The sequence below is a fragment of the Dendropsophus ebraccatus genome, chromosome 13 (genome assembly GCF_027789765.1).
Source record: "Dendropsophus ebraccatus isolate aDenEbr1 chromosome 13, aDenEbr1.pat, whole genome shotgun sequence".
Taxonomy (NCBI): Eukaryota; Metazoa; Chordata; class Amphibia; order Anura; family Hylidae; genus Dendropsophus; species Dendropsophus ebraccatus.
In genome coordinates, this window is record NC_091466.1 from 63,607,439 (window position 1) to 63,620,965 (window position 13,527).

General features: G+C 45.6%; 2 protein-coding genes across 7 annotated transcripts in view; both read left to right on the plus strand.

The window, feature by feature from the left end:
- Positions 1–5,939, plus strand: part of FRMD6 (FERM domain containing 6) — a 102,614-nt gene extending 96,675 nt beyond the window's left edge. For all 4 annotated transcript variants that reach the window (XM_069950765.1, XM_069950764.1, XM_069950766.1 and 1 more), the window contains 3 exons: positions 22–141; positions 887–978; positions 1,787–5,939. In XM_069950765.1, the coding sequence (XP_069806866.1) occupies positions 22–141; positions 887–978; positions 1,787–2,071 (497 nt within the window). In that variant the 3' untranslated portion in view covers positions 2,072–5,939. The remainder of the gene's footprint in view (positions 1–21; positions 142–886; positions 979–1,786) is intronic.
- The window catches only part of LOC138771209 (guanine nucleotide-binding protein G(I)/G(S)/G(O) subunit gamma-2), a 149,926-nt gene that overhangs the window by 43,564 nt on the left and 92,835 nt on the right, over positions 1–13,527 (plus strand). Inside the window, exon 1 of one of the 3 annotated variants that reach the window (XM_069950768.1) lies at positions 9,431–9,453. The exons of the other annotated variants lie outside the window; for them this stretch is intronic. The gene's annotated coding sequence lies outside the window, so the exon portion shown is untranslated. Of the gene's footprint in view, positions 1–9,430; positions 9,454–13,527 lie in introns of those variants that run through there. 3 annotated transcript variants of the gene reach the window in all.

Below are 13,527 nucleotides of genomic sequence, written 5' to 3' on the forward strand. Positions count from 1 at the left end.
ATATCTTAATTTTTATTGCAGAGATTGAGATGCTGGTGGACGACCCCAAGGACATGGACTCTCCTCTGGATGTTAGTCCTGAACTGTGCATTTATATCACAGAGGAAATGTTGGTCTCGCAGCAAATGAATGGATATTCTGGTGAGTGTTATAGAGAAGCTTCTGTGCGTGTAATGGAGTAGATGGTCATAGAAATGTCTAGGTCACTAACAGTTTTCCACCCTTAGGGCGGAAGGGATCCGCAGCGCAGTGTCGGTGTATTCCTTATGAGAATACATATTCCCAGTTTCTAAAACCTTCTTAATCCAGTTGGTTTTTTTCCCCACCAGTCTCCTTTTAATAGAGAATATCACCCTGTTTAATGGGGCTAGCGGTCATCTTATCAATATTCATATGACCCTAATCATTGCTTTTCAATCGTACATCCTCCAGTGTACTCTGGTCTATCTATGGGATCGGTCCATCTAATGGGACCTTTAGGCTAGCGTCACATCTACCTGGTGTTTTGCTCTGTCATTGTAGCTGTAGAAAGAAGGAAAGAGATCCACTGTAATCCCGGCTGAACCAGTGATGTTATTGGGGTCCATTGTGTTTCTGTCATGGTAAATAAAAATTCTGCATGCTGTGATGTAACTGATGTGAACACAGCCCTTTAAAGGTTTTACCTCAGAATTATTGGGGGGGTATTTTCTATTCTTGGTGGAGATGTGGTCACACATGTACAGTTATAGATCCAGTTTAATGGCTGCTGATTGGTTACCACCCAACCATGCTCCTGTAACTTGTGTGTGTGTGTGTGTGTGTGTGTATGTATATATATATATATATATATATATATATATATATATAATGTGGTAGTAATAGATGTGCTCCTTGTCCCTTGTAGGATTAGTAGTAAAAGAAGTAAACTCCTCCACCTCCAGCTCCTCAGAGACTGTGGTGAAGCTCCGCGGTCAGAGCATTGACTCGTTGCCACAGGTGAGTAGTCTTTCTTATAGTATCTTACAGCCACAGTCTCTATATGTAAGATGATAGCAGCCATTTTGGAGATAATGATTTCTATGAAGATCCGTTCTCCTTTCCTCTTTCACCCCTCACTTCCCTTAGGGTTGCAGGGGATATTTGAAGGATTCCCCAGTGTATCAGCTTGAAGGGTAGTCACTGTATAGCTACACAGAACAATACAATTGGTCTGTCACTACAGACAGCACTAGAAGGGTCATCCCTAAATACAGCGCCAGGATATAGCATTTGTGTCCGATCACAAATCCTTAAAATGCTAAAAAAATGCATTTTTATCATGAAAAAGCAGTTTAAAGCTCTCCCCCCTGTCTTCATGGTTCTCTTATGGAGAGGGGAGGGGTGGAGGGAGATGAGGCACCAAAACAGGACAACAAAGTTAATTTACAGCTACATCACCGGGCTATCTCCTCTGAAGTCAGCACTGACCTCTCAGACCTTTGAATAGCAGCTTTCACACAGGTCCCGCTGTGTAATCCTTTGTTCTCTGCTCTCTGCTGATGACTAATCTCCCTCCTCTCCCCTCCCCTCTCTATAGGTTAGACAGGGCTCGACTGATGTAAACTAGTTGAGATTTGCTGATAATGAGCAGTAAATGAGAGGGGGGGGGGCCTGGGGAAAGTCCTTTTGAATGCAGATAATGGCATATTTTCCTAATAAACCCAATTACAAAGTTTCTTAAAATCGCCTGGACTATTGATTTCTGCAAAACAAACAACAAAAAAAAACCTTGACAGTGACACTTTAACATATGGTTGTTTTTCAGACCGGTTGTAGGAAACCAAAGACCTCGACGGATCGGCACAGCCTGAGCCTGGACGACATCCGCCTGTACCAGAAAGACTTCCTCCAGATCGCCAGCCTGTGCCAGGACACTGCGCAGAGCTACACCTTTGGCTGCGGCCATGACATGGACAACAGAGGCCTTTACTGTAACGGGTGCCTGGCCCAGCAATGCATCAACATGCAGGAGCCCTTCGTGGCTAAGAAGGCCAGCAAATACTTCTCCCTGGACCTTACTCACGATGAAGTCCCCGAGTTTGTAGTGTAAGCTGTAGTATAGTATCCCAGGCCTGGCTGTCTGCGATCCCCCATAACCTGTGGGAAGATTGGATCTTTCTACTTTTGTTTTTTTTTATTAAGAAACTTTTTATATTTTGATACTAAAAAAATGAAAGCCGATGGGACTTTTCTCGTGTACAGCTTAATATTTTGTGTAAAATCCAATTGGTATTCTGTCGGAACAAAATATGGTACTATTTTATATGTACAGAGGAATCCGCACACAAAGCTAACCTATACTTCTCCAATATGCCAAAGAATGGTCTCCAGCAAAATGGCGGCAATAGATATTCAGTGGTCTCCGATAGCATGGCTGCAGGAGGACGCATCTACCTTTTTATAGTTCATATTTTTGTATGAAAAACGACAGCACTAGATTAGAGAATGAAATTACTAAATAATGGGTGACCGTATAGGACCCCTATTGGAAGGTTTTTGAGCCCCTGTGTAGGACACCTATAAAAGCTTTCTAATTCCTTATAGAAAGCTTTCTGAGCCCCAATGGAAACCCTATAAAAAGATTTCTAAGCCTCCGTAGAGGAAACCTATATAAAGCTTCCTATACCCCATATAGGACACCTATAGAAAGCTTTCGGAGCCCCCCTATAAGACTCCTATAAAAGTCTTCCCTCTATAAGACCTCTATAAAGCTTTGAGGACAATGAGGAGCTCATCTTGGTTCTTCCTACCCATACATAGAGCCGTGGGTGGAAGTCTCTTCTATATGAGCTAATACAGAGTAGGGGGCGCTATTCTTCAAAAGGAGCAGTGGGCCCAATTGTCATTGGGACCCTATATATAATATGTGCCCTCGAGTTTCACATATATATAAATATCTTTTTTAAAGTGCCAAAACTATTGCCCATTCAGAGCCATAGAAATCGCAATAGCGCCACCTAGGTTTCTTTATAGAAAAAAAATATATAATTTTTCTTTGAAAAAGAAAATAAATGAGCGCTCAGGTTGCCGTATAATGGTCCGGCCCAGGTGTATTCTAGAGGGCCACATTCCTAATATAACAACCAATGTAACTTTATTGAATTGGAGAAAATTTCAAGATTCAGAAGAAATTCCATCTACATCGGGGTCACAAGCGTGCAAATCTGTGCCAGAGCTCACTATCATTGTGCCAATGTGTTTCTCTAGAAGGGAAATTATAGTTTATAACTCTGGAAATGGAAAAAAAAATTGTCAAAAAATGTTTTTCATGGTAATTTTATGTATCTGCTACCTCTCACCATCCAGCTGCCAAACACTCGGGTCCTCATGTTACAATCGGCATTGACCTGACTTGTAACCGATTGTGACTGCGTTGTATCGGGCCATATACACCACACATGTAACCATTATCCATTAATGCAATGACTGAATATTTATTTTATGTAATAAATGCAGAATTTGGTAAAAGAAAATTATACAAACCCGGGTAATAATGCTGGTCCAAGTTTAAAGTGACACTTCACCTTTAATCCAGCTTGGCAGCAAACTGAAGATGCAGTCTCTATGACTTCATAACTTTTTTTTTAACTTTTAGTTAATCAATCCTGACGGTACATGGAACCCATCAACAAGCAGGATAAATGCTGCTGATGACTGATCTCGATTATATGTTTAGTATTATTATGGCTTGTAAGCTATAAATACATAATAGGATGACAAGGATGGTGAAAAGTTGTTAAAGGAGTAGTCCAAGATTATAAAAACATGGTTGCTAATTAGTCAACATAACCTTGTTGATGGTTTCCATGTGGAAAGCACCAATAAACACAAAAGATCAGTCAACATCACCTTGTTGATGGTTTCCATGTAAAAACTGGAGAAGATGAATGAAACCGTAAAGAAGGTAAAGAGAATATATCACAGATGTGTTGCATTCTACATCTGATGGCTGTAGAGCTGGTAATTAAAGGTAGAGTTTCCCTTTAAGGGTAGGTTCAAACTACGGAACGCGAGCTGAGAATTTCCGACGGATTGCGTAGCTCGTACCCGTTCACGGCTGCACGCCTCTCCACCTGTGCCATAGACATTATTCTATGCATGGGTGGATTCCATGCCGCCCACAGAGTGGTGTCTATGGAGCCGGCGGAGAGAGGCGCGCGGCCGTGAACGGGCTACGGAATCCGTTGGAAATTCTGTGTGAGCCTACCCTAAGAAGTGGCCCTCAGTCTGTATACATCTATGCGGTCGCCTCTCCCTCCCCCCTTTCTGATTCTCTGTACTCCCCAGCCCTGCAGTGTTCCAGTATATACTGTAGTTTGCAGATGAGTAGCTTGAAGTATATATGTATATACCTATGGGTCTTATAGATCCTATATTAAAGTGACCTATTTTACCATATAACATTTGTATGCAATTAAAGGGATAATATATTTTCCATGTATTGTGCAGACAATCCATTAATCGTTATTTGTACAGGCCATCTATCCGAAAATATAGACTGAACCCTGCGCTGAGGACAGGAGCAAGGCACGAGGCGTCTAGGCCTCATTGGTTGGTGACTATAAACGTTGCTTATATCTAGTGACTCGCAATGTGCAAAGGTATGAATGGTCATTTAAAGGGGCACTAAACCTAAAAACCCATGGGGGTGAATGTGATGTATTGTTTTCGCTTATCGGCCATGTTGACTGACTATAATCACCGCCCCCATGAGCCCACTCCCCAGATTGTAAACACGGACATTAAGTTTAGTGGTCCTTTAAAGGGTTTGTCCAGGATTACACAAACATGGCTGCTTGTGGCTAACCTGCAGTACCACATACAACCAGTGGACAGGTGTGGCACTGTTTCTGGAGGAATCATACATGTTAATGTAATCCCAGACAATCTTTTTGCAGAATAGTTGACTGCATTATTTACGTGAGAAAGGGGAAACGTCAAGTCACTATTTTATTTTTACTTTTCAGTATTTTTGGAATTTTCCATATTTGTGTCTTAAACATGTATGAAATGCTTTTTTTTACAATTATACTTATTCTGAAGATGTAATGTACTTTTCATGTCATGTCTGTACTTACTCATAACTATATGTACTCCTGCTGAGGGTCACTTTTAGGATTTGATATAGATGGAGTTACCCTTAAAGGAAATCTCTCAGCTCTAGATCATGTTTAGAGCTCTACACAACACCTCTCTCCCCCTCTGCCTTCCATGATCCGTTGACATTGACTATACAAGTCCTACAAGTATAAGTTAGGGAGGAGTGGGGGAGGGAGGAGGCAAGCATGCTGCAGCTCAGCCCAGCCTCTTGACACCTGTGCCCTGAGCATGATCTAGAGCTGACAAACTCCCTTTAATAAGTTTATCCACTTTTTCAACCACTTCCAATGCATCTTCAATGAAAATAAAGCTAATTTGCTAATTTATTTTAAAATATTTAGTTAAAGGGGTACTCTGCTGTATGTCCTGGTGTATTCTTTCCATTCTGACACAGTGCTCTTTGTTGCCACCCATGCCCATGTCAGAAACTGTCCAGAGAGGTTTTCTATGGGGATTTGCTACTGCTCTGGACAGTTCCTGACATGGACAGAGGTGGCAGCAGAGAGCACTGTGTCATGCAGGAAGTGGTTTATTCTTTGAAGTATGACATACAGCAGCTGATAAGTACTGAAAGACTTGAGATTTTTTAATAGAAGTAAATTACAGATCTCTGGCACTTTCTGAAACCAGTTGATTTGAAAGAGAGATTTTCGCCAGAGTACCCACTTTAAAAATGTCCTATAGTTCTCATACAGATCTAGGTGTCTCCATGGTAACAGACAGCAAACAAACCCAGTGTAGTCTGTTCCTGCAGTCATTCTCTCCTTTTATGTCCATTTTACAAACATATTTTCTTTATTGCTCTAATGCACCTAGAATAAAACAATTTACAAAAAGCTGTAATCTTGAATTTTGTGTCTACATCTTCCATGAGTCTCCATGGTAACAGACAACAAACTCTGTGTAGTCTGACTGTGTAGTCATCCTCCTGTTCATCTGTCTATTGCTGTTTACTACATATGGTAGAATTTCGAGACGTAGTTGACAGGTAAAGGGAGGGGGGGTATGACCGCTATCTGACTACTCAGGGTTTATTTGTAGTCTGTTACCATGGAGACACACAGGTCTGCTTCCATCAGTTGTTGACGCAAAGAAATAGGAGATTAATTTGACAAGTGGACGCCTAAAAGCAGTGCATTCTGGGATAATGTTATGTTTAGGTTATGAATCCTGAGAACTACCAGAAAAAACAGCTAAAGCTTTATTGCTGTACTGGATTAGTAAAGTTGAAGGGGCACACCACAAAATATATTCTCAAATCCACTGGTGCCAAGAACTTACATGCAGTTCTTTCCACCCCAACACAAGATGGCAGCAGGGAGCACCAGGTCAGATTGAAAAGAAAATACCGTAATAGTTTTTTTCTCCTGATTACCCCTTTAAGTGGTCATGCTTGATTTTTTTTTTTCAACCTGTAGATGCAAAACTACAACTCCCATCATGCTCTAGCAGTTGAAGTTTTGCCACAACTCAGATATTGCCGCACAGAAGGGACGGTGGAGTGGCAGTGGATGCTATTGGAGTAAATTTCATTATTAAAGGGGCCTGTCTCTTTAAATTAAGCTCTAGTTATAAATAGAAGTATAAGTTGTGTACGGGCGCAGAATTCGGAAGCGTGCACAAGGCATTTTGTAAGTGTGGAGTGGCGGCCATTGTCATTCCCAGCTGTGAGGCTTCCTGGCGTACGCATGTCACCACAAGGTATTATTGGGCGGGCAATGTCACTGAAGTCATTGTTGCCATTGTCTCAGGAGATGCCCTGGAGTCAGCGCCGGCTCTGCAGCTGCTGTTGACGACTCTGTAACACATTATATATATGTGACATGTGTGGAGACGAACACAATGGTAGTGTATGTTCACAAACGTGAAACTATATATAAACGTAACTCCCTGAGAGAGACAGATCTACATGGGGATCCGAATGTCAGGAACCAGAAAACATGGCTGCGTTCTACCATAAACAGCGCCACCCCTGCCCTGAGCATGTGTGAGGTATTACAACTAGGCTTTATTCACTTCAATACAAAGGAGAACTGTAATACCATACACAGTGTAGACTATAGACACTACAACTGCAAAATGCCAGAAAAAACATTGCTAAAAGAATGTAATAGGATCAAGATATCTGGTGGATTAAAGAGAAGCACAGTACAGGCTCCAACATGGCTGCAGCTTACATCTCTGTGTCCTGAGGATCCTCATAGGTGGTGGACAGGGGCTGGCAGGCAAGTTTTAGCCTGGGGGGCAAGCACACAGCACTGGCCCATGAGTCACGGCCAATCACTAGGGTACATTTGCCCCCTGTACACTATACGGGGGGCAAATAATACCGCTTTACCATAACCACATATCACCATCACATAATGACTAACACCACCATACTGTATACAATACACTATATACAGACCATTTATACCCCCATACAGTGTGCATATTACAGCACAGATACTATACATCCAGTGACTCACAAGTGACCTTTTCTCTTGCTTCTCTGTTGTCTTCTCCACTTGGGCCAGGCTGTCATGATGACTTCTGGGCACAAGCCATCTCCACAGAATCTGTCGGACACACATTTTAGGCTCTTCACTTTTATAATACCACCTACCCACCTCTATACAAGCGACTAGTTACTCCCCCCCCATAGTGCCCCATATGGTAGCTAATGCCCCCATAGTACCCCATATAGTAGCCAATCCCCCCCACAGTGCACCATATAGTATCCAATACCCCAATAGTGCCCTATATAATAGCTAACCCGCCCACAGTGACCCATATGGTATCCAATCCCCCCCCCCAATAGTGTCCTATTTGGTATCCAATCCCCCCACAGTGCCCCATATAGTAGCCAATCCCCCCATAGTGCCTGATATAATATCTAATCCCCCCATAGTTCCTGGTATAGTATCTAATCCCCCCATAGTTCCTGGTATAGTATCGAATCCCCCCTTAGTTCCTGATATAGTATCTAATCCCCCAATAGTGCCCCATATTGTAGCCAATCCCCCACAGTGCCTCATATAGTATCCAATCCCCCACAGTGCCCCATATAGTATCCCATCCCCCCACAGTGCCCCATATAGTAGCCAATCCCCCCAATAGTGCCCCATATAGTAGCCAATCCCCCCATAGTGCCTGATATAGTAGCCAATCCCCCCATAGTGCCTGATATAGTATCTAATCCCCCCAATAGTGCCCCATATAGTATTCAATACCCCCAATAGTGCCCCATATAGTATCCAATACCCCCAATAGTGCCCCATATAGTATATAATACCCCCCGTATAGCATCCAATCCAGCCTCTCCCCTCTGTGCAGTGCCCTTACTAGTGAAACCAGCCCGGCCCCTGCACTTTCCCACCAGAAAAAAAACATAAAAAAAAATCACCTGTCGCCCGTTCCCAGCAGCTCCTCGCCCGGCAGCACGCGGTCTCCTGTGATTTTCCGGCGCAGGCAGCATAGTACAGAGACGCTAGTACATGCCCCTGCACCCTCTATAATTCATGATAGAGGCTGCCTGACACATCCGGCGCAGGCAGCGTCTCCGTACCCCGCTGCCTGCACCGGAAAATCACAGGAGACCGCGTGCTGCCGGCCGAGGAGCTGCAGCCACAGCACTGCTCGTTCCCAAAGTGTCTGGCAGCGGGCAGCCTCTGTTTGACAGCGCGGTGGCCCACTCGCACCTAAGCCTGGCCACAGCCCTCTAGTTTATTGGGGGAACCGGCCCAGCCCGCCACTGGTGATGGAGATACATGGTAGAAGACAGAGAAGTATAGTACAGGCACCAACATGGCTGCAGCTTCCAACTCTGTATCCTGAGGAGCCTCATAGGTGATGGAGCATCATGTGACCTGTATACTACTGAGCTACAGGAGAAGAAATGAGGTAAATCACTTCACTCAGAGAGTCATGTGATCAAGAGAATCAGTCACATCTATAAGACGGGGATCAGCAGTAACAGGTACTGACCCATAGTGATTGTATGAGGGAACTGAGTCTAGTTGATCACATGTATCTGACAGTGCTCAGCAGTGACACCTGTGGTGGTTAGAGGTACTGACTATGGTGATTGTGTGAGGGAGCAGAAAAGTAGGAAAGCTGTAAGTAACGTACACAGCACAGAGTGAGGCCTGGAAAGTGAACTAAATCTTTTAGGTCAGTCACAGTCAGTTAGGTAGTCACTAACTACCCACCACTACTCTCAACAAGAGGGACTCTGACCACTTTGGGGGTGGTGATAACACGGTACTTGCTTCCACAGGGATGAACGTCCTCTTTGACTTTCTTGCAGGCATGGAGTGACACAGGATCAGGGAATGAAGGTCCCAAACCTAGGTGAGCTAGTCGTCCAGGCAATCCTCTAGGAACCCTAGTGACTTACAGCAGAGTTTTAGCTTGAATAGTGCATTTAGCTAACCGCTGCCTTGACTCTCAAATCCTCCTTCCTTCTCCTCCGATAGTCTCTCTTTTTGGAGTTATTCCTATCTATTTCACTCCTCTAAAGGTGTTCTAGCCAGACATGGCTAGAACTCTTTTGTAATTTCTAGATAACTCACTCACTGGATACCTGACTAGTCTACACTCTCTCCTCCTCAGACTAGGCAGAGCTGCAGCCAGGCTACAGATTACAGAGTAAGGGTGCGTGCACACTACGGAATGGCGATAGAAAACCCATTGCGCATTCTGCAGCTCGCATCCGCCAGCGGACTGATGCGGGCACACGCGTCTCCGCCCGTATCCTAGACTCCGCTCTATGCACGGGCGGATTTCTTCATCCATCCAAACAATAAATTCTCGTCCAAAAAATGAATTCTTTGGACAGATAATAGAATCCGCCCGGATGACACAGGCGGAGACGCCCGCACCCACATCAGTCCGCTGGCAGGTGCAAGCTGCAGAATGCGTGGCGGGTTTTCTGTCACTATTCTGTAGTGTGCACGCACCCTAAGGGTAGCTTCACATGTACCATATCGCAGCGGATTTTCAGCAGATTAGACTAAATGAATGAACACAGCATCAAATCTGCTGCTGATCCTCATTATCCTGTACTGATCCTGAGTTACATCTTGTATTGTACTTCAGAGCTGCATTCACTATTCTGCTTACATATATAGGGTGGGTTCACACTGAGGAATCCGCACAGAGAAGTTCTGTTGGATTCCGTCGCTCGCCCCCATTCGCGGCATCTCGGCCCGTGCCATAGACTCCATTCTATGGTCTGGCAAATTCCGCCGTCCACCGAAAGAATTCACATGTCAATCTCATAAGAATACTTTGAGACTCTATACCAGGGGTGTCAAACTCAAATAGACAGTGGGCCGAAATTAAAAACTTGGACAAACTCGCGGGCCAACCTTGATATTCATTTAAACGCACAAGCAGCATATGTGTAACTTTCAGAGTGGCCTGCAGTGTTCCTGGCACTGTCAGAGTGCATCACCAAGCACTTTGCACTACGATAGGCTCCCATACAGTAATAATTCCGCTGTTAGGTGTCATGCGCTGTAAAGTGAGTAGGTTTGTGGGTTGTCCCCATATTTAGGATCCCTCATTTAAAAATAATATCCCCTTCTGTGACCCCCCCATATAGTAATAATGCCCCCTGCCCTGCCCCCATAGTAATACCCACCATTCTACTCCCTCCCCCTCCTGCCCCAACACACACACACACACAAAAATCATACTCATGATTGGGGGTGAGAGAAGGTAGTGGGGGCAGAGAGGAGATGATTGGGGGTAGGGAGGAGATGATTGGGGGTGAGAGGAGATGATGGGGGTAGAGAGGAGATGATGGGGGTAGAGAGGAGATGATTGGGGGCAGAGAGGAGATGATTGGGGGTTAGAGGAGATGATGGGGGTAGAGAGGAGATGATGGGGGCAGAGAGGAGATGATTGGGGGTAGGGAGGAGATGATTGGGGGTGAGAGGAGATGATGGGGGTAGAGAGGAGATGATGGGGGTAGAGAGGAGATGATTGGGGGTTAGAGGAGATGATGGGGGTAGAGAGGAGATGATTGGGGGTGAGAGGAGATGATGGGGGTAGAGAGGAGATGATTGGGGGTTAGAGGAGATGATGGGGGTAGAGAGGAGATGATTGGGGGTAGAGAGGAGATGATTGGGGGTGAGAGGAGATGATGGGGGCAGAGAGGAGATGATTGGGGGTAGAGAGGAGGTGATGGGGGTGAGAGGAGGAGATGATGGGAGTAGAGAGAAGGAGATGGGGTAGAGAGGAGATGGAGGGGGCAGAGAGGAGGTGAGAGGAGATGGAGGGGGGTGAGAGGAGATGGAGCAGGGGTGAGAGGAGATGGAGGGGGGTGAGAGGAGATGGAGCAGGGGTGAGAGGAGATGATGGGGGTAAGAGGAGATGATGTGGGTGAGAGGAGATGAAGGGGGATGAGAGGAGATGATGTGGGTGAGAGGAGATGATGTGGGTGAGAGGAGATGGAGGGGGGTGAGAGGAGATGGAGGGGGCAGAGAGGAGATGATGGGGGTGAGAGGAGATGGAGGGGGATGAGAGGAGATGATGTGGGTGAGAGGAGATGATGTGGGTGAGAGGAGATGGAGGGGGGTGAGAGGAGATGGAGGGGGCAGAGAGGAGATGATGGGGGTGAGAGGAGATGGAGGGGGTGAGAGGAGATGGAGGGGGTGAGAGGAGATGATGGGGGTAGAGGAGATGGGAGGCGCCGGCACTGACATCCCCCGGACCCGGTTCAGCTCTACATAGTACCCCGACTCCCCTTTCCTGCCGGAGCGCACTGTTAGGATAGCGGCAGCCCGCCCTCCCCCGGGCTCAGCATCGGGCAATGGGTCCCGGGAAGGAGAGTGCAGGTGCTATGCGGCGATTGCACCCCTGACCCGGGACCCATCGCCCGATGCTGAGCTGGGGGAGGGTGGGCTGCCGCTATCCTCACAGTGCGTTCTGGCAGGGAAGGGGAGTCGGGGTACTATGTAGAGCTGAGCCGTCCGGGGGATGTCAGTGCCGGCGCCTCCCGTGGTCGCCGGCTGATAGGAACGGCTCTGACTTCTCTCCCTCCCCCAGCATCACCCACACATTATGCATCGTGGGTGAGCTGCTCCTGCTGGAGGGAGGTCAGAGCCGCTGCGGGGATAGGTGCCGGGACACTGTTGGGTGATAGCAGTGTCCCGGCACTAAAAGGGCCAAAAATAATAGCACCGCGGGCCAGCTCTAAGGAATCATTGGATTTCCTAGGCGGGCCAAAAATAATGGCCCCGCGGGCCAGAGTTTGACATGTCTGCTCTATACTGTGATTTAGGGGACAGACATGTCACTGATCTTTGCACTTAGATAAGACTTGGCGTAAAGAGAATGCAGTGCCATGAGACTCCACTTCCTTCGTCACTACAAAGCCAGAGACATCATAGGAGATGTAGGCTCGGTTGGGAAACCATATCACAGCTTAAAAAAATATGGCAGATAACAGGTATACACAAAAACATAAATATTCTCCTATGTAGTGTTACCTTGGTTCTCAAACTGCTTGGAACTCAAACTGTATTTTCAAGGAAAGTTTGCTTTGGTTCTCAAACTCTGCTTGGTTCTCAAACACTTTTCGGGCCCCCAGTCTTGAAGTATTCGGTATCTAAGTACGTTTTTGCGAGCGTGGATGGTGGGTTGTACCTGGTAAGTTTAGCACTGGTGAGGCTTCACATACAGTACAGTACTATATAAGACTGCTGGAGTGCATATACAGTGCAGTAGTAGTACAGTCAGTGCACCACCATCTCCCATCTGTTACAGTGCTGGGGTGGGGGACACTATACAGTACGGATAAGGATGAGTGAGGAGTTAGTGACTGCTGTACTATAATTGCTGGTTTTGTTGAATATTTCTTGTATATAATGTGCTGTACAGTATATAGTGCTGCTCTGTAATGTCCTGTACTGTATATAGTGCTGTTCTGTAATGTCCTGTACAGTATAGTGCTGCTCTGTAATGTCCTGTACAGTATATAGCGCTGCTCTGTAATGTCCTGTACAGTATATAGTGCTGCTCTGTAATGTAATGTACAGTATATAGTGCTGTTCTGTAATGTCCTGTATAGTATATAGTGCTGCTCTGTATTGTACTGTACAGTATAGTGTTGCTCTGTAATGTCATGTATAGTATATAGTGCTGCTCTGTAATGTGCTGTACAGTATATAGTGCTGTTCTGTAATGTCCTGTACAGTATAGTGCTGTTCTGTAATGTCCTGTACAGTATATAGTGCTGCTCTGTAATGTCCTGTACTGTATATAGTGCTGCTCTGTAATGTCCTGTACAGTATATAGTGCTGTTCTGTAATGTAATGTACAGTATATAGTGCCGCTCTGTAATGTCCTGTACAGTATATAGTGCCGCTGTGTAATGTCCTGTACAGTATATAGTGCTGCTCTGTAATGTACAGTCTA